The 21,602-nt window shown below is 42.4% G+C and overlaps 1 protein-coding gene across 1 annotated transcript in view; it reads left to right on the top strand.

Moving 5' to 3' along the window:
• nexmifb (neurite extension and migration factor b) overlaps window positions 1-21,055 on the top strand; it is a 96,448-nt gene extending 75,393 nt beyond the window's left edge. Inside the window, exon 3 of the mRNA XM_032554975.1 lies at window positions 11,869-21,055. Within this exon, the coding sequence (XP_032410866.1) occupies window positions 11,869-16,058 (4,190 nt within the window). The 3' untranslated portion in view covers window positions 16,059-21,055. The remainder of the gene's footprint in view (window positions 1-11,868) is intronic.
• Window positions 21,056-21,602: the final 547 nt, after the last annotated feature.

Genomic DNA, 21,602 nt, shown 5'->3' with positions numbered 1-21,602 from the left:
AGCTGGTTGATAGCTGTACCTGCTGTCTGTCTTTAGTAGTCTGAACTAAAGTGATCACCACCTACTGACAACATCATTATGCGGCATCATTTTACCATTTCATCTCTTCCTTCGTCCCATGGAAGTAGAGCATTACAAGTCTGACCCAGAGTGTCAGGTTAAAACCTACCCAACCTCCGTCCCAACAGCATTAATCCAGCATTTGGGTTAGAGAAACAACACAGTAGTGTTTTATGTGCTGCTCTAGTATTAAATGTAGGAAATGATGCCTCTCTTGACTCTCCAAAGAGAACATGTGTCAGTCCCAGGCATTTTGCTCTGAGGTCATTCTGGCTCACAGATTGAAAGAAGCTGATGACAAACGCCTCGCTGTGATGCTTCTGCCACCTCTGAGAAGCTGCTGCTGTAACAGTTTTCTTACTCTGTGAGGAAAAGAGATGATGCATATTCCTCTGGAGGTTTTCCTTCATTAAAGATGACAGTAGCGCAGTCATAAGCTCATCGCAGGAGTTTCATGTTGCACCAGTGTGTCTGCAGGCCGCAGACCCGCAGAGACCAGCTCTCTGAAATTTCATTACCTCATTAAATCACTCTCAAATCCTATCCATATTCAAAGATTTACTCATCACCAATACAGTCGTGCTGAATGCTGTACACTGAGCAGCCTTTGCCTCGAGCATTTATCACTACCTCAATAGTGATTAGGCGCATCCAATTCTAAAATGGGGGTTGTTGCTAGTTAACCTCTGTGAGCACATTAATTGCTGTGCTGTGTTTTTCAATTTTGGAATTTCTTCCTGGCACTGTTTTAAAGAATATGTGCGAGACAGCAGCTTGGGATGCCGGTGAGGGAGGCAGGTGGAGATGATATTGGTTATACAGTCTCCAACATATGGGCCTGTCGTGTCCCATGTGTACATACCTGCCTCCGCTGCTGTCATCTAATTATGCAGAGCAAACAAAGCTATCTGCCTTCTGCTGCAAGCCTGCTTCTCTGAGTTTTGATTGTTACATGCTGATGGATGTCTCCAAATGACTTGCTTTTGTCATAAAATGCTTGTTGCAAATTCCAAAAAACAGTTTTTTAAGATGTAGTTCTAACTTGTATTTGTGTTATTTTTAGCTGTCAATCTGTTTTTTTATTATTATTATTATTATTATTATTATTCACTACGCTGCTGCACAAAAGCAAAGTTGACTTTGTGCCTGAATTATAGCTGGATACTTGCATGTAGTGAATCTGCAACATGACATGAAACTGCATAATTTGTTGTTTAACTGAACTTGAATAAATTTTGTTTCAGTGTTTTCAGTTTGTGCCTCTTGGTAAAGAGACAACATGGGGTGGTGTTGTTGATGTTTGGTTGTTTTTTAAAAACTACCACTCATTTTCTGTTGCTCTGCATTAAAACTTGAACTATGGCACCGTATTAGTTCATCATTTGGATTTCCATTGCTATGCATTGATAGTTTATAGGTCAATATTCAGTTCAGTGTCTTCCCAAGTAAACATACAATAAATTGATATTTAAATATGTAACCCAGGCTTTCCCTCTTTAACCCTGCAGCTGCTGGAAGACACCCGATGGACTCTGCGTTGTGTTTGTGTGAGGGTGGGATGTGTTCCGTGCAGGAGAGGAATCAGACAGGCGGCTCGTCGTTGTGGGGAGACTTTGGCGCGTTTATTTCGTTCACCTTACAGGCAGTAAACACACTGTCAGCATTCAATCGTTTTTCTTTTTACAAAATAATCAAACATCACCAAAACAAAATGTAATTTATACTTAACAGGCAAACTGAACAAACAGAAATAGATCGGTATATTAATATACTGTATATGTTACACCGAGCTAGCAGAGCTGCTGCTTACCTTACAGGCAGTAAACACACTGTAAAGAATACGGCAGTTCGCGCGCAGAAATCCCCTGCCTACGGTGTCCCCGGCAGGACAAACATGTCGGAATTGTGGTAGTGCCAGCAATTACAGAAAACAACAGCACCCTCTTTTGGAACATCTATGCACTGCTTTACATCTACCCCTTCTTTATTTGATGGCGTCCCTGCCATAAAACTAAACAGAACATAAAAGAATTAACTGAGAGAACCCTTAACAGTCGTAACATCAGCAATAAAATGTATTGCTCAATAAAATGTATTGCTCAAATTTATCTTGTATGATATGTATGTTTGTGTGCCGTTGAGTGTTTTATGTGTGTCTGTGAGCTCTCTTTGCCTTTTCCCTCTGCCACAGCTTCCATCCTCTTTCTATCTTCTGCAGCACATCTTCTGTTTTTGTGACCTGTGCTTCATATGACAGCTTTTTGGGAGGACGTCTAGTCCTGGGTGGGTTTTTTCTTGGAATCCCACTGCTCTGCAGTGACTCTGGAGTGCCATGGGGTTCATTTTCTCCTGCTGTATCCCCTTCCTCTTGGCTGGCTTGTTTGTCTTTTTGGTTAGTTCCTCCACGCTGCAGAGAGGGTCCAGTTTCCTCCATGCTGACTGCATCCGCATTCTGTTGCAGGTCTTCCTCTAAACTTGTCTCGTTCAGATCTAAATCTGACTCCTCCTCCTCAGCTGTCGGTTTGCCCACCTCTTCTACCGGGATAAACATGCACTGAGTGAGAAGGTTTCTGTGAACCACTCTTTCTGGGCCACCATCCTCCGGTTGTACCACGTATACTGGTATTTTAGGCTGTTTCTTCACCACCACATATGGACGTGGCTCCCACTTGTCTCCAAGCTTTTGCCGTCCTTCCACATGACATATTTTGACCAGCACCCGGTCCCCCGGGCTGAACACTTGATCCTTTGCTTTTTGATCATAGTACTTCTTTTGTTGTTCCTTGGCAATCCTAGAACTGTGATTAGCTTGTGCATACGCCTCCAGCAGGCAGTCATGGAGTGTCTGCACATAGTCACTGTAGCCCGCTTGGCTATTAGAGGTTGAGGTCCCAAACACCAGATCCACTGGAAGTCTGGGATGTCTCCCAAACATTAAATAGTACGGAGTGTATCCAGTTGAGTCATGTTTTGTGCAGTTGTAAGCATGGGTCATGGCATCCACATATTCATGCCACCTGGGCTTTAGGTGAGGTGGCAGAGTTCCCAGCATATTCATTAGGGTCCGGTTGAACCTTTCAGTGGTCCCATTGCCCTGTGGGTGATATGGAGTGGTGTGAGTCTTAGTGATGCCAGTGATCTTGCATAGTTCTTTTACAATTGCACTCTCAAAATTGCGTCCTTGATCTGCATGGAGCTTTGCTGGAAAGCCGAACCGGCAGAAGAAATTCTTCCACAGAACCTTGGCCACAGTGCGTGCTTTTTGGTCTTTGGTGGGGTAGGCTTGAGCGTAACGAGAAAAGTGGTCTGTTACAACAAGAACATTTTCAATGCCCCCCTTTGACTTTTCCAGGCAGAGAAAGTCTACACACACAAGCTCCATGGGGGCATTGCTGTGGATGCTGACGAGAGGAGCTCCAATACTGCTTGTGGGGGTCTTCCTAAGACAACATCTTTCACACTGCTCACACCATGATTTGACTTCCAGGGACATATTTGGCCAGTAGAATCGCTCTCTTATCAGCTGTAGAGTTCTCTCAAAGCCTAAATGACCTGAATCATCATGCAGAGCAGTTTTAGCCACCACCCGCAGCTTCTCTGGCAAGATGAGCTGCTCAATGCGTCCTCTTTGCCCATCTGTGATGCATCTGTATAGGATGCCATTTCTGACCACCAACCTCCTCCACTCTTTTATGAGAAGGCTCCCATGTCTTCCCAGGCCGATCCTCACGCTTCGAGGTGGTTTTTTGTTATTATTTTTGAAATACAGAACTTGGCCAATAATGGAATCATCTTTCTGTTCTGCACGGATTTGTTGAATTGTCATGGCTGGAAGTGCATCTGTTCCCACGTCCAAATACAGCTGATTCACTGTTGGGAAAACACAGCTATCTGGCACCTTCGAAACTGCAGCGTTGTCGAATGTATGCTGGGGCTTTGGAACACACTGGGGCCCTGGAGGCTTCGATTCAGAGACCCTGACATGCTGAGGGCATGACTGTAAGATCTGTGTGACTTCTTGGTTGGACATGCGTGAAAGAGCATCAGCATTTGCATTGTTCTGTCCCCTTCTGTACTGGATGTCAAACTCAAAGGACGATAGCTGGGACACCCATCTCTGCCCTGTGGCATCAAGCTTGGCTGTCGTCATCACATATTTGAGGGGGTTATTATCAGTCAAGACAGAGAAACAACGTCCATAAAGATGGTCATAGAACTTGTCTGTGACGGCCCACTTTAGGGCCAGAAATTCCAGCTTGTGTGCCGGATATCTGGTTTCAGGTGGGCTTAAGCCTCTGCTGGCATAAGCCATGACCCGCTCGACCCCATTCTGAACTTGAGCCAACACAGCACCCAGTCCCTCCCCCGAAGCATCAGTCTGCAGCACGAAAGGCAGGTTGTAGTCTGGGTAGCCTAGTATGGGTGCTGTCACCAGTCTATCCTTTAAACGCTGAAATGCCTCTTCGCACTCATCAGTCCACAGATAGGGTCGGTCAGAGTCAGTGTGTTTATGTGTCTTTCTCTTTTTCTTTCTGGGATCGCCAGAGGTGAGACGGTACAAGGGAGCAGCCAGCGTGGAGTAACCTTTCACATAGCGTCTGTAGTACCCTGCAAATCCCAAAAACTGCAGGACCTCTTTACGATTAGTGGGCGTTTTCCAGTTCTTAACCTTGCTGATCTTCTCTGGATCTGTCTTGATTCCCTCCGCAGACACAATGTGGCCCAGATACTGCACCTCCTTCTTCACCAGCTGACACTTTGAGGGTTTTAACTTCAAGCCATGTTCTTTCAGTCGATCAAAAACCAGCTGGAGGCGTTCCAGATGCTCCTCAAATGTTTTGGAAAATATTATGAGGTCATCAAGATAAATGAGCAGGTGAGTGAAATTCAGGTCCCCAAAGCAGCATGTCATGAGCCTCTGAAATGTGGATGGGGCATTTTGGAGCCCGAATGGCATTCTGTTGGCCTCAAAAAGCCCCATGGGCGTGCTGAATGCAGTTTTGTGTTTATCATGCTCTGCCACTTCCACTTGCCAGTAGCCTGACGTAAGATCCAGTGTGGAGAAGTATTTAGCTTGCCCCAGTGCCTCCAATGCTTCTTCAATTCGTGGCAACGGAAATGCATCACGTGTGCTGCAGGAATTCAGTTTTCTGTAGTCAATACAAAGCCTTAATGACCCATCTTTCTTAGTAACAATCACCACTGGTGATGCATATGGGCTTTTGCTTGGCCGGATAACTTCTGCAGCTTCCATCTCTGTCAGGAGGTTCCTCACCTCTTGCCACTGAGAAGGCGGGATCTTACGATATGGAAGTCGAAATGGCTTTGAGTCCACCAGAGGAATCTCATGCTGCACAGTCTTTGTATGACCGTAATCCATAGCATTCTGGGAGAAGACATCCCCATTTTTCTCCACTAGGTTCCTGAGGAGAGCACGCTGGTCTTCATTTTCCACTGCTGCTCCACCCAGGTCCACCTCAAAACTTGCCACTACTTGACCCAGGCTCAGACACAGCTCTTCTTTCATTTCACTTTGATGTTTGTCTCCTCCTGTGTCAGAAGATTCAACCACTCTGTCCACCAAGAAGGCTGTGGCGAGCTGAGTGTTGGGCTTAATAGTGATGTTTTTCCGGGACGCATTCATGACTCTGACTGGAGCATATCCCCTCTTTACATCTGTGAGAACTTTAGCCACTAGTAGGTCTTGGGGGAGCTGGTGTGGAGAAGGGCTTTCAATCAGTGCTGTATAGATTTTTTTCTGGGGGCCTGCCTTAATCCTACATTTCACATCCACCTCTTTACCACTAGGGATACAGATAGCCCGACCAGTGAAGACAGCGGGGCCAACCATGCCATGCATCTGATCTTCTTCTGTGTTTTCAACCTCCATCACAGCAGAATGCCATTCTGGATGGCTCTCTTTTATCCTGTGGAGGAACTCGACACCGTAAACTGCTTGTAGGTGACTTCTAGATGCACGGATGACATTGGTTCCAATGAGCAGAGGCACTGAGGAGCGATATTCAGAATCAGGGACAACAAATGTGGGGACAGTCATACAGTCCTCTCCAAAGACCTTAAGTTTGATCTGCAAAACACCATAATAAGGCACATTTTGAGCTGCAGCACCTTCTATAGTTATTTTGGATGGCTGTAGATTCTGTTTTTGAAGGTCTGGGTGGTTGTGCCAGAAGCTATGGGTGATGCTCGTGATTTGAGATCCAGAGTCAATCAGAGCCCTGCATTTAATGCCATTTATCTCCACTTCTCCCTCATTTCTTGGGCCCACCAGAGGAGTTCCCTCTGCTCTATTAGCATTGCCTTTATCATCTCTGTGTGGGGCTTCCTGCTTGCCCATGGTTGCCCCTGCTACCATGGGCTTTAAGCGTTTAAACCCTGAGCTGGGGGAATGCTGATTTCCTCTGCCGAGGTTGACCACTGAGCAAGGCGAGTCCCAGTGGAGGTGGAATCAGGAAGTACTGCTCGGCAGAATCTAGCTATGTGCCCTCGGTTTCCACAGCGATGACATGTAACACTTGAACTGTGGCTCGTAGAATGTGCTGATGAGGGGGATGAGTTTGGGGGCAACTTGGAGGATTTTATACTTGATTCCAGTTTGGACAGCTTGGCCATTTGCTCTTCTTGGTTAAGAGCTAATTTTCTGACAATCTCAGTCAGTTCAGAGAGCTCAGAAGTGCATTGTTTTCCTTCCAACCTCACAGCTGAGCTTTCTGAGGTCATCTGCACCTGAGTAAATGTCTTCTTTATTTTATTTTGTGGCTGGAACTTCTTTGTTTCTCTTGCCATATTTCGTAACTCTGACTGCAGTTCTCTGAAACTCAGTAACATGGGCTTCATTGGAGCTATTCGTGCATATACCTGTTCGTCTATCAGCCCTCTTAAAAACTGGCGAGTCAGTTTACTATCTCGATCTGGAAAGGGCCTACCACCCCTCTGGTGTTCTTCCACAGCCCGCAAGATTGCCTCCAGCGCTATGGCATACGAGCAGGCTGACTCGCATGACCTCTGGCTCCGCTCATAAAAGTCGGCTAAAGGATCTAACGAGCCTTGAGTATCACCGTATTCTGCCCTCAGTTCGTTAAATGCCTTCTCGGGGGTCTGGTCATTGGGTGGGAGGTTGAGAACCAGCTTTCTGGCCTCTCCATTGAGGTGTCGAACCACTGTGGAGAAGCGAAGATGTACAGGGAGATCAATGGCATCCAGCAGGTATTGCATATCACGGATCCAGTCTTCCACGAGCATCTTACTGTCTGCGTTACCAGTAAAGACTTGCACGTTCTTTACTTGGTGAGTCTGCAGGAAACCACCATATATTGCTTGGGGGAGGCGTGGACTGATGGTAGTCCTCCCACAGTCATCTAACTGAGGGTCAGGATGGTATACATACGAGGCCATGGCAGCAGGTGGGGGTCGAGGAATGTATTGGGCAGCTCCTGAGCGGTCATATGTGTTAAACCCCAATGCATGCGGCTGCATGTGCTGTGGTACACTGGCCTGCTCGTGCCCAACGTGGTTGGGGGCTCCATATGAGGCAAACTGGGGTATATTTTGTGTTCGTGCTTCCCCCTGAGTGCAACCCTGATAAATAGGTGCAACAGATTGAGAGGGCTGGGAGTGAGGGGTGGAATGTAGGTGGTCTGGGTAGGTGTGGGTACTATGTCCCACAAGCTGCCCGGTCTGGTTAACCCCTGGAGGTTGTGTGCTGGGCTGCTGTAGTAACTGAGGTGCATTTTGGAATGCACTAGAATAGCTTTGATGACCAACGTGGGCTGGTGCAGCTGGGGCAGTAGGAGGAGGGAGAGGAAGGAGAGACGGCTGCGGAGGGACAGGGTACTGGTCACTATAGAAGGACAAATGAGGAGGAGGAGGAGTAAGCTGCCCTTCACGTGGCCATGGCTGCGGTTGTGTGTGACCTGGAATGGCACTGAAGTTATTTTGCTGGGACTCTGCGAGGGATCCTGGACTCAGGGGCTCAACTGAGTGATGATGCCACATATTTGCCCTTTCTTTCTTTATTATTATTTTACTCTTAAGTAGAATTATGGGCACAACAGACCTTGTGCCTGTGTCTCAGGAAGTTCACTATAGTGTTCTTTGCAGCAAATAAATTCAACACACTACTCAGCACATCTTATAGACATTTAAAAGAGAATAAAAAAATAAAATGCCACAACAATAAATATGTATATTCAATACTGAGTCACAACGGCCCCTTTGAATGGCTAGCTGGAAAGTCTTTTTTTTTTTTTTTTTTTTTTTTACATTACTATCACAAAACAAATTAACACCACAACATTTTACTCGAATCTCTAAAGAATACACAGGAAATGTGATCCTGCCCAAGTGGAGGCACAGTCAACCGGAATAAAGTCTCTTCTTTTTATTTTGACTACAACAGAATCCCTCCAACCTGTCGGTCTCCAAGAACCACAATCCGGGTCACGGCACCAAGATGTAACCCAGGCTTTCCCTCTTTAACCCTGCAGCTGCTGGAAGACACCCGATGGACTCTGCGTTGTGTTTGTGTGAGGGTGGGATGTGTTCCGTGCAGGAGAGGAATCAGACAGGCGGCTCGTCGTTGTGGGGAGACTTTGGCGCGTTTATTTCGTTCACCTTACAGGCAGTAAACACACTGTCAGCATTCAATCGTTTTTCTTTTTACAAAATAATCAAACATCACCAAAACAAAATGTAATTTATACTTAACAGGCAAACTGAACAAACAGAAATAGATCGGTATATTAATATACTGTATATGTTACACCGAGCTAGCAGAGCTGCTGCTTACCTTACAGGCAGTAAACACACTGTAAAGAATACGGCAGTTCGCGCGCAGAAATCCCCTGCCTACGGTGTCCCCGGCAGGACAAACATGTCGGAATTGTGGTAGTGCCAGCAATTACAGAAAACAACAGCACCCTCTTTTGGAACATCTATGCACTGCTTTACAAATAAATAAAAAAAGTATTGACAGGCAGAAAGAATTGACTGCAGCTTCAATTGAAACAGAGTTTCAATTTGTCTGTTTCATGACACAAATTTAATTGGCAAAATGACTGATACCTAGAATGTGAAATAAAAAGTAATAGCAGTATAACAATACATTAATCTGACAATATTTTTGAAATATAAAATCCATTTTACTTATTGTCTTACACTAAAATATAAACGTTTCAGCTAATTTATTGACTATCATTTAATTAAACAACTAATCAAAAATGCCAATTTTCCTCCAAAACTCAAAAGCAATTATTTTAGTTCATAATTTTTTATACAATAAACTATGGCTTTTTATTGTCCAACTGATTACAACAAAATAATGTGAACGAAGATGTACAGAATAAAGCACAAAATTTAAATGTCCACCACCAGCAGGACAAAATAAATCAAATAAGATGGAGCGTTTTTATTTACTTCTTTATTTTAAAATAAAAAAGCCTAAATATGCGGCATGTATTGAATATTAAATAAGCTGCAACAGAAATGAAGTGAAAAGGAAATGCCTCAGGTCAGTCATGAGTGCAACTCCAAATGAAAAACGTGTTTCCATTATCTCTTTTATCTATATTTGAGTCAATATTTCCATGTAAAGTGAATTTAAATTATAGTTATGAAATGTGTGTTTTATTTATGAGTTTTGTTTGATTTGTTCATTAACATTATCTACAAAATATATTTCCTCAAAAAGGGAAAAAGTGCAGTCTATGTAAGTCTGCGATTAAGTAAAAAATCTAAAGGTTTTCTCAAATAGTTCAGTACAAAATGTTTTAGTCAGACATTTCTAATTTCACATTTAACATCCTAAAAAAGTCAGTCATTATTGTATTTTGCTAGCACATCATTAATATATAATTTTTTCCCTTTTGAAATGCTAAATGCTAATCTACCAGTCAATGCCTATGCGCTAGCAGTAGTTTGGAAAAATGAGTTTTTACTTCTGTTGAATAGTTTAAGAAATATGAAATGACAAATCATGGAAAAGTACAAGTCAACTAAAACTACTGCTGCAGCTGAATTATAGTAGATCACTTATGATGGCATCACTATTTTGAGAACTCAAACTGTGTTTTAAAGAATCTAAAGAATCATGGTTTTGCAAGTCGGTAAGCTGCAGTTATTCCTCTCAGTCTAAAGCAGTTCCAATCCCAAAAAACTATTTAAATGTTCTCTGAACATTATGTGTTTTCACATAAAGAAAGTAAGTATTCAAAAGAAGTGTTGTGATAATAAACTCTTTTCAGCTTGGAACAACACTTTCATTCAATTCAGTTCAGATCAATACAAGATTGGATGCTGTGCAGATATTAACTTCTGCACCATTATAAGTTCGTGGTGTATGAATCTTTTCTTTAAATCATTAATGTTTACAAAATGCATACAGTGATGCGAAAAAGTATTTGCCCCCCCTTCCCTGACAGGTTTCTTTTGTTTTTCTTTTTAGTCACAGTTAAATGCATCAGATCATTAAACAATTGTAATGATAGATTTACAAAGAACAACTACTTGAGGTTATGTGGCAAAGTACATGTCCTCATATAAAGAATTGCATACATGCAAAGATATACACATTTTTTGAAAAATTTTGTTTAAATTTTAATTGATACACACACACACGCCCACACACACAGGTCTGATTACCTTCAGAACTGTAGAAATCATATAAAAAACTCTATCTCAACATTAAGCAGAGATCTTAAAATCAAGACATCATATCCTTATTTAAAGAAATTTAAGGGCGAATAATAAATAACATTAGGCTGTAGAAGAGAAAGCTCTGAGCTATGGAGAACCTTCCCTGAACTAGCCGTCCTTCCAAAATTAATATAAGTACTTTGATGTTTCATCCAAGAGGTCACTAAAAAACCCAGAACAACATACAAAACACTGCAGGCCTCAAAAGAACCAGTAATTGAGGTTTTGAACTGTTGTAGTAAAAGTCTGGACTTGAATCTTATTGATTTTTTTTTTCATTTACTAAGGTTATCTTTTTTTCATTTTTAACATTTATTTATTCATGTGAAAATTTTGAGTTTGACACTGCATGTCATGTCTGCCACTGTTTATTAGTTTTACCACCAGGTACTCAAAATTCTGCTGAGTGGCTTTCTTTCTTATTTCACCAGACCAAGTCATGCAGACTGCAGCTGAATAACACTTCTCAAGAAAATGTCAATTTAATAACTTTTAATATTCCAGTGTTACACTGCTAGAAATAAGGTGTGACTTAAGTCTTCCTGTACAGTTTCATCAGTTTATCATAGTGATAGAAAGTCACAATGACGCACCTCTTTCTGTGATTCAGTTCCATAAGAAAATTTTTGCAAAATCCAAACAATCGATGATTACTGCAAATGAAAAAATCCTGTTTAAATCATGTAGAGATAAATTGTACTGCCTCTTGTTATCATATGTTGGTGCTTAATTTATTATTTCACTTCTAGTTAAAGGGTTAAACTACTTGCTTTTCTTTGCCAGTTTCAGTTTTGCATTGTTGTTAATGTTTCCTGTAACAGGTAACTCTTTTTCATATCTTGCCTATAGTTTTTTTTCCCATTTTTTACATCAACATGCAAAGATGTCCAACTTGACATTGTTAATACCCCTTATTGAATGTGGTGCAAAAAGTTAATTAGCAATGTTTAAGAATGGCATCAAAAACTGACATTTTGAGCTCCAGGGGGTTAATTGACACTAATTACAGCTGAGAAGAATTTGACTACCACACAAAGACACTGTTCAGAATAACAGTTCAAGGCGCTGATATTCTTTTTTACGTTCTCCCTACAGGAGTATGTGAGCAGAGCGGTGAACTGAGTCTGTGCAGACTCGTCGATGCTGCGCTCCCTCCTGCCTCTTCACCTCCTCCTGCTGCAGAGACACCACAGCAGGTCTTCTCAACCCACCAGAGGACCGCTCCTGCATCACCACCACTCCCTCTAACCCTTGGTGGTGACCTCTCTCTGACTCATGCAGTGGCACATTGCCCTTCGTCCAGTGATGCTCAGACTATAGACCCCCACCTTCAACGTGCTCCCACATCACTTCCCCACCCAACTGCAGGCTCCTGGGCCCTAACGGGAGAACCACAGAAAACATCCTCTCCACTGACCATCACCCTCCCACTACCTAATACAATAATGGAGCCCAGCGCTGTGTCTGCACTGACAGAGGAGTGTCTTCTCCAGCCTGCCCGAACCTGTCTTGGCTGCCTAATTGAAACCCGTGATGCTACAGATCGCAGTTCCATCCAGAACCCCCCAACAAACCTCAACACCAACCCTGATGTGGATCCAGGGCTCAGCGTACGGATAGGGGATGTGAGCCGAGAGGACTTCTCTGACATTAACAACATCAGCATTCAGTGTCTGAGCCACGCAGGAGAGCCAGCGAGTCACTTTGGGGAACAGCTCCTCTCTGACCAGCTACTAAACTTTCCTCTTCCCAAAGCCCCGAGTGAAGTCAAAAGAGCGGAGGAAAATAAATCCACTGTGGACTGCGACGACCCTGAAGATGATACTACAGCTAAGAACTTGTATGAGGGCCTGCTACTAGACAAAGTTAGTGGAGAAGAAGTTCTTCTGGCTAATGCTGGTCAGGACTGGGGCTACTTTGAGTCCTTCATCAGCGAGAGCAAAATGGAACTGCTAGATCTTTGCTCCAAGAACGAACTGTCTGTCAACCTGTTCTCTGAGGAGGATGTCGACAATTTATTTGATGATGAAGACGACGATTCAACACTAAGCAGTGACGTCTGCTCACTTAAGATTCGCTATGAGTCTTTCCAGGACAACATGAGGGAAAAAACAAATGTGCTCCAGGAGGAGACTCAGTTCAACTTCTTCCCCAGTGTGCTGGCCAACTGTGCCAAGAAAGAGGAAGGAGCGCCAATATTGAAGAGGAGCACTGAGGAGATCCAGTCCAAAACTGATGAGCTCATACTGGAGGCGGCACAGGAAGGGAGAGGTGGAGACAGCAGTGGTCGGAGCCCACTCGATGGCTCTCAAGGCTCCCCCATGTCCGCCTCCAAAGTGAGCTACCTAATAGACTTCAATTCCACAGAGGAGTCCGGAGAGTTCAGCGATGACAGCTCCTGTACTGGCTCCTCCTCAGACACCCTGCAGGAGGGCAAGTTTAAAAAGGGTCACTCAAAGAGATTTCTCAGTCCCTCAAACCCTCTGAACTATGGCCTGCGCTCCAAAAGAAAGGTGCGATACAGTGAAGATTACTTGTATGACGTTGACTCGCTTGAGAGTGAAAAGAACGCAGAGAAAAAGGAGAAAGGTCCCACGGGTCAGAAAGAAGAGGAGGATGTGGATTGGTGCCCTAAGAAACGCCGAAAATCCTGTCGGAAAGAGCCGCCTGTGGTCATCAAGTACATCATCATCAACAGGTTCAAAGGAGAGAGACTCATGTCGGTGAAACTGGGCAAGCTGGACCCTGTGGATGGAACAGTAAGTCTAAATGCCGACACAGTAAGCAAATATGAAATACTGGCTCCTCTCAAAGATTTCTGGCAGGAGAAGCAAAGACAGAGACAGGAACAGCTTAAGCTGGCTGCCAGAGATAAACAGCAACGTGGTTTTCATCTAAACGGACGCCACCATCGGCCTTTCAGTTCCAGTCACCCCAAAAGGAAATACAAGATTGCCAACAGGCTTAAGGTTCACAGAATTCAAACTGTGGAGCAATCAGCAACAACACAGGGTTCCCCTCTCTCTGATCAGAGCCATGCAGGTGTCACTAAAGAGTACCCCACCCCCACGGCAGGAGGAATAATAACAGCCACAGGCCTCCCTGTCACATTAGACTCAAGCTCCATAACGCACACAATCACAACCAAGAGCCGCTCTCAGGAGAGGGAAGAGAGGGAAGCGAGGAGACTGGGAGGAAAAGTCAGGATAAGGAAATTCAAAAGTGAAGCCAGGCTAAGGAGCACAAAAATGAAAAAGGCAGAGGGAGAGGAGGGGAGGAGTGTGACAAATGAAACGGATGCCTGTGTCAGTGCTGCACAGATTGAGGAGCCTGCTGCTGGGTTAGAACAGGCAGCCGTTAGTTCAACTACAATCAAACCCCATTTCTCTGACAATGCCACCAATGCTCATGCATCCGAGGAGAAATTTCCCTTTGTTTCCTCCACCTGCTCTCCCGACAAAGCATCTTCCTCAGAAGAGGTGGAGACAAGTGTCCCTGTCATCCCTGGGGGCTACCTGCAGACCCTGTTAGATGCTACAGATTCTTCTGGTGGAGCAGCTATCTCTTATTTCCCCCAGCAGACCTCCAGGCAACAGTATCCTCTGGGGCTGTCCCTGGAGGAGAAGCAGTTTTCCTCTCTGCAGCTTGCCCAGAGCTGTGTGCTCTCGCCCCCCTCTGAGTCGGAGCTCCAGCAGTCTCCTCAGAACTGCCCCAGCTTTCCCCAGATGTGGCACCCACAGCTCTGTACAAATCACAGCCAGAGCTTTGGGCCTGAGACCCCCGAGACTCCGATCTTACCCAACAACTTCCCAGCTGCTGTTGTGCCCCTGAATGACAGCTTGCGAGTGTCTGACTACAGCCAACTGAGCCCCGAGGCTGACAGGCTGCTTTATGAGAAGAGCTACCTGACTGAGGCGGGGCTTCAGCCTGGGGCAAATCTGCAAGCATGTCAGTCTGCCTGCGTGGAGGGCCAGGTGCAATACCAAAGAGGGTCCCTGTGCACAGACAATGGTAGGCTCATCAGCTATGACTCAGTGGGCTCCCTGTCAGCCTCCTCCAGCAATTACAGCTCTCTCAGCCTCAAGTCTTGTGAACGAGAGGGTGAGGAGGAGGGCCGAGACAGCTTCTTAGCTCATTGCAGCCCTAAAGTGGTGATTCAGCAAAGTGTGGATGCCCTTACCCCTCTCAGGGAGTCCTCAGACCTGCTGGATATCTCCAACTTCACTCCTGACAAGTTCAGACACTCATCACTGTCAGAGCTTTCTCCTCCTGAGACCCCCAACCTGTCCCCCCAGGTGGTGGGGCGTGAAATGAAAATGGCAGGGAATGTTGGAGAGTACCAGGATGTTACCGATATGACTATAGACTGCAATAGGGAGGTGAAGTGGAACTGTGAACCTATACAGCAACAGGAGCACACAACAAATGCATACACAGTGGAGGATGGCCAGTTTCCCCTGCACAGCTTCAACAATCAGGATGTCGGAAGCTTGGATAAAAAGGAGCTGGGAGAGTTTGAGGAACAGACAGGTGCAAAAAGCATAAAGTCCAAGAGGAAAGGCAGCTGCAAGCAGACAGCCACAGGGCAAAGCCCAAAGAAAAGCCGGGCTCCTAGAGCTCCCAAGTCCGAAAAGGTCAAGACTCCCAAACAGAATTCTCGGTCGACCAAAAAGATAAAGGCCATGTTAGAGGGCAAGGCAGCAAAGAATCAGGCAGGTGGCACAGGCCTAAGCGACAGTAACAGCACTGGGGACTGGCCTGGCACTGGCTGGTCAGAGAGTAACAGCCTACTAGGGGATGACCAGAGAGAATTTGAGGAACCCTCCAATATTCTGTCCAACATTGTTTCTGGCATGGCCGAAGTCCAACGGTTCATGATGGCTTCCATCGAGCCTTTGTGGAATCCCATGTCTGAGGCCTGCACGCCCTCTGAGGCCAACAGCCTCAACCTAAAGACTCTCAAAATTTTGGCAGGTACGGAGGCTGACCTGAAAAAGAAAGGAGCCGTACTAACAGGGGCCGGCAGAGGTAGGAAGGCGGGTGGAAAGGGAGGAAAGAACCAGGCCAAATTCAACCCAGCCCACCCTCTGTTCCCTCAGCTCGCGCTGGGCTGCAACATGTTTGACAAACCCAGCTTTATTAACCCCGGGCCAGCACACAAAAAGCTCTACCGCCACAAGACCAGTGCAAAGTTCCCTCGGATTGAGACACTGAAAGGAAAGCGAGCTGAGAGAGACCCAAATAAGGACATAGCACTGATGACTTCTTTTGAAAAACTGAGGTAATATTTTGTTATCAGCTGCTGTTGTTTCCCTCCTTCTCACTCCTCCCCCCACTACCTGCTCAACCCTCCCTCCCAAACATACCTACACTGATGCTATGCCAGAGCTGCATGAGTACTTCGTTTCCCCTGACTACTCCCACTTCCTTTTAACACCCCTGAAGAGGAAATGATTATCTGCATGAAAAAACTTCTTGTACTTTGCAAACTACCTATTGAGTGATTGTGTCAAGCTTGATTGAGATTTGAAACGACCATGGCTGCATTTTTTTCTTGCTTTTGTTGTTTCTTGCTTTGTTTGTTCTTCTTATAGTTGTTTTTGTTTTACTTTTGTCTGAAAAAAAAAGAAAATAAGCCTTGAAAACAGTTCTGTCGCCTTTTTGAGGAACTTCGTTTTTGTATTTTCTAAGCAGAACTATCTCCCTTGAATTATAGATTTATTTTGCTTTTCCCCTAAAGATGTAGCTATATACACAAATGCATTGAGTGACATCTACGCACCCCACCCCCCTCCTCATCTGTTTTTGTATGCAGAATATGGATGTCCTGTTGTTGCTGTCCTTCATACACTGCCTGGCTCATTTCAAGAGGGGAACCTACTGTGTATGAGCCCTATTTAAGAGCGAGACATCTTGAACACAAAAGATGGGACCATTTTGTATTGATGACATATCAGACGTCTTTTTTTTCTTTCTCTCCTCAAAGTTGGACTGACTCCCCATTTCCTGTTATTGAGTGTTTCGTTTACTTCTGGAGTTGAGAAGAACTGGTTATCTAAATTTACATTTTTACGCCTTGCAAATTCATTAAACCTCCACCCTCAGAGTATTTTTGTCAATGTTGTTGTACAGGAACATGCAATATTTGCAAAAAAAGATGATTATAATCTTAAAATCGATGTGCCAAAAGTAACAATGCTGTGTAAATGACCTCTTATATATGTGTGAATATTGGCTGTTCCTCTTTTCTATCCATTGGAATATTGGCTGCTTAGGTTGGAGACTCCTTACAGAGACTTGCAACTACAGGAATTCCTTATTTGAGACTTTTTCTCTCTTCTCTGATGAAAGGCACCAACAGCTGGCAGTGGTACACCGCCACTCACAAAACCAAATCAGAAAGACTCTGAATTCTCCTCGTTTCCCCCCCCCAACTTTGTTTGCCAAATTCAATTTACCTCAACATCGCCTGGCATGGAGAAGCAACAAAAGAGAGACAAGGGGGAGATCCGCTCTGAAGGCTATAGTAGAGGAAGGACTGGGTGAAAAGAGAGGTTCAAATGACCTCTATCTGGACCAAGAGGCATGTAGTGGAAATGTTTGAGGGTAAGCAGGTAAATGACTTGTTGTTTGGGGTTGCGCCTTGCTGAGTAGCTGTTTGTACTGGAAATTCAAGTCAGATTATCATTCGTAGAGATTCTGATGCACGCATCAGCCGTGAATGGACATTTTTGCAGTTCGGTTTATTGTGAATGTGAAAGCAGTTTTCAGTACAAATGGTATCAGTAGTCTTGTAAATGAAGGAAAGCATGTCTTTGCATTCACTCCTCATAGAAACTTTTATTTCTTTCTTGCTTGGGAAGGTAATTTAAACGGAAACTTTTCTTAACATTCCCATACAGTTTATTTCTTAACATTGCCTTACTTTATAAGTTGCACTTCTGGTGTTGCATATCATCTGGTTTATTTTATCTTGTCAAAACTTTTACTTCTTTCTTTGTTTACAATGACATGTTTTGTTTTCAAAAAGCTTACCTGTAACTGCAGTCCATGAAGAAATATTGTGACCAGTAGACATGGGCCGGTATGAGATTCTCAGAGAATGATAATCCTATTTAAAAATACAAGTTATACTGTACCACGGGGTATACGCAAAAACTTAAAAAGAAATCGTATAACATAATTTCATTTCATTTATTTAAAACAAAAAAAGAACAGTCATCATTGCTGCTAAATTTGAGTAATGTAATATAATATAAAAAGTTATTTTAATTTCGGTTTTGATACTCAGAGGAAATATAACTACCCAATAAATCTATTTGTAGTTTCTACATGGTTATTAGAACAATATTAAACTCTTTTGTCATTTTACTCCTTATAGAGTAACACAATTATAACAAGCTGATAATAGTTCGTAAAATAAACAGACTATCCACTCATGTAGCTAGCTACAGAGAGGCTGATTGGATCTTGCCAAATCGAATTTTTAAGCAGGGTTACCTTAAATGTATAATTAGATTTTTATGAGCTTATAATTCTGTGAAGTTGTTTTTAGCAATAATTATCTGCATCAGACAGATGCCACATCACAGAGAGCTTGTAACAAATTGAAGAAATCTATAGATCGATGAAGGGCTAACAGCTGTAGGAGGAACTCCCAGTTTTAGTGGACTTTAGAATTAAGAATTTTAATATCTTTGGGATAAACCACTGTATTATTAAATATTACATGTTAAGTTTGTCTCCGTTTCCCACTTGAACAACTTCTTTTCAAAAATAACAATCATTTAGTCTGATTACTTTGTCGATTAGCCTTGATCGGCTGCAACTATGCTTTAAGTTCACAGAGAGTGGACTAAACTTTTGGATTTTGTCAACAGGGTTGTAGATGATACCATATTGTGCTTTTCCAGGTGTTTAGAAAATACTGCTGTCATATCAGAAGATCAGGTATACCCAGCAGACTCCACAAAATAACATGGTTGTATTGTTGCCTCATATGCCATTGTGTCCCACAAATTTCAAACATTTTCCGATTCAGTTGTTTGAAATTGCTAATGACGTGGTCAGGGTCCCTGAGTAGCTCTTATCCGACTTCTGGTCTGAGAATTTTTTTCACATTTTCTTTCTAACTCTGATACAAACACTATCTAACACTGGTAAGGGCACTATTACTGATAATAACTTTGCAGACCCTCACTTTAAAAAATAATGAATCATTCAGTTCATAACAGTGACAGGTGGCACTCTTTTAGTTTCACACTGTGTTTTGCACAAGACTATTTACTTAACTGCCAAATCTGTCTTTCTTGTAAGCTGAGAAAAGGTGTTGTAGCCTTTCAGCTAGCTAACGCCAATGTGCAGCAATGGATGGGGAAGGGGCAGCAGCTCTATATTACTATATTTGAATAACACTCCTGTTTCTCTGGCACTTTCTGTATCACCTCATCAATAAGACTTTTCATTGTAGTATTAGTATGACAGAAAATGTTTCAGCAGTTTCTAATATCGAAACATTTAAATACCTTACTATACCATACCATATCAGCAACCGGCCCATGCCTACTTTACTAACCAGTAAAGCATGACCATCCATGGCAAGAAATAATTTAATTAACTTATTTCACTGCAGAGATTTTGACCTAAATGTGCAGAAAAAATAAAAGTCCGTTAAGAAAGCTGCATTCTATTTAGATGAAGTTCTGGTTTTGCACACATTCTGCCTAAACATCACGCACAGATGCAGAAGAGGAATGCTGCTCTCCGTAACACATGTCTGTGTTCAGCACATACTTAAGTCATAATTTCTGCTGTGTACGCACACCTCATTGCTGTCATCTACTTTGGGCTCATTCACTACCTCGGAGCACCAAAAAGGTATAGAAATCAACCTTAAAATAAACCTAACAATCATATTTAATAAGTAATAAAATCTTTGGATTTTATTCAATAAATCAGCTTCAGGATGAGTTCAGAGCCAATCAAACTGTAGTAGACTATCTTTTACACAGATCTACTGAAGCCTATACGTTTTCTCTGTTTTGAACAATATTATTTTGAACACAGAAGTAATTACATGAGAGTGCATGGAAATGTACGGGCAAACTGATCGATTGATTTAAAAACAGGCTTTGTCACATTGAATATGGCAATTCTGACACAGGTTATAGAAATTGATTGCTTGCATATGGCAAGGATCATAATCAATCTTTTTGTGTCTCTTTTTCTCCGTCATGATCCTTTGTTTATTTTCTATAGTGTATCAGGGTTAGGACCAAGACAAGCTGCTGATGGGAAGCTCCACATGGGTCAAAGGCCCATTTAGTCTGCCTTCTCTCATTTCTGCCTATTGTCAAATTGAATGTATTTCTCTGAGTTCATCTAAATTTTTATTTTGAAAAAAATTACTTTTTTTTTAAAATTATTATTTCTAAAATGTGCCACTGTTGAGCTGCCTCATGTTAATGGTGCTAAGAAAGCAGAAAATTAATTTCTTTAATGTTTGGGTTTGACTTTTTTTTTTCCCAGAGTTATCAAAAAAAGAAAAAAAGAAATGCAAAACAGATTAGGTACCTAACCCTGTTTATGAATGTATATTACAATGTTATGTTATGTTTGATGTATTCACTTCATGATTCTTTGACACTGATTGGAATTACTTTTGCTCTTTTCATTAAAAGATTACCGAGCTTTATATATACTGTCTAGAGTTGTTACCAGAAGGAATCTTAATGAACTCTTGACACTACAAAATCTTGTATATTTTTTGTGTGCCAATTTGTAACATATTTTGTAAGTGTATATTTTTCTTAGAAAGTGCTGTGAAGTATTTGTGTGTGTGAGTAACCTTTTATGCGCCTCTGTGGGCAGTGGAAAGGATATACAGCAACACGTTTCTGGTTTTGAAAACCAAAATATGAAAGTATCAACAGAAAAACTAGAAATATCTACATTTTGTTGGGAGTTTTGTAATAAGACCATGATCTTGTTGTGAGAGTGTTGTGTTACTGTGCAAAACACAAATAAGCAAAGAAAAAAAACATGAAAACTTGGGGAAAAAAATATAATTTGTGAACAATTTGCTGTTTTATAGATTTTCATGTAAATTATTTGAGTATTATTTTTGTTTTTTTGTTTTGTTGTAACTGTTGCAAAGGTTTTAAATATTTGTGATCAAGCCTGTATGGTGATAATGTAATATTGGTAACTTGCTGAGTTTTGTAATAATGTTTATGGAGTAAATATACAAATTAAAATAAGATTTTGAATGCTGCTTTCTGAAGAGAGTTGGATTGTGTTTATTCCTGCCCACACTTTGACTACATCTTACGGTTTTACAATTGAGGCAAATACTTAATGTTTCATAAGTATCAAAAGGTTTATGAAAAAAGTAGACTGTGATATATATATATATATAGATATATTTTAATTATAGCTAGATATATTGACTAAAAATGGAAGAAATAATGCATTTCCTCCTGCTATGTCCCATGTAATCAAAATGCAGGAAGTCATCGGAGTTTCTGGGGCATGATTAAAATGCAATGCCATTCTGCACAAAGCAAGTAACCTAGCATTAAACAATGGGCTCCAACTCATTGACAGGACTTACATAAAACAATAGAACATCTGTTCAGGACACAACTGATCATATATTTATATATATTATATATGTTACATGTTTTTTTATCTGATTCTTGTGTCCTCCCTTCTCCTTCCTGATGGCACCCTGGGCAATTGCCTATTTGACCCATATCAAAAACCATCACTAAGTTGTATTTTTGATATGCATTTATTCCTGCATGTTTTCTGTTACTAAAACAATGATA

This window comes from Xiphophorus hellerii, chromosome 23, assembly GCF_003331165.1.
Source record: "Xiphophorus hellerii strain 12219 chromosome 23, Xiphophorus_hellerii-4.1, whole genome shotgun sequence".
In the NCBI taxonomy this organism is placed as follows: domain Eukaryota; kingdom Metazoa; phylum Chordata; class Actinopteri; order Cyprinodontiformes; family Poeciliidae; genus Xiphophorus; species Xiphophorus hellerii.
This window is presented reverse-complemented; position numbering and strand designations above follow the sequence as displayed.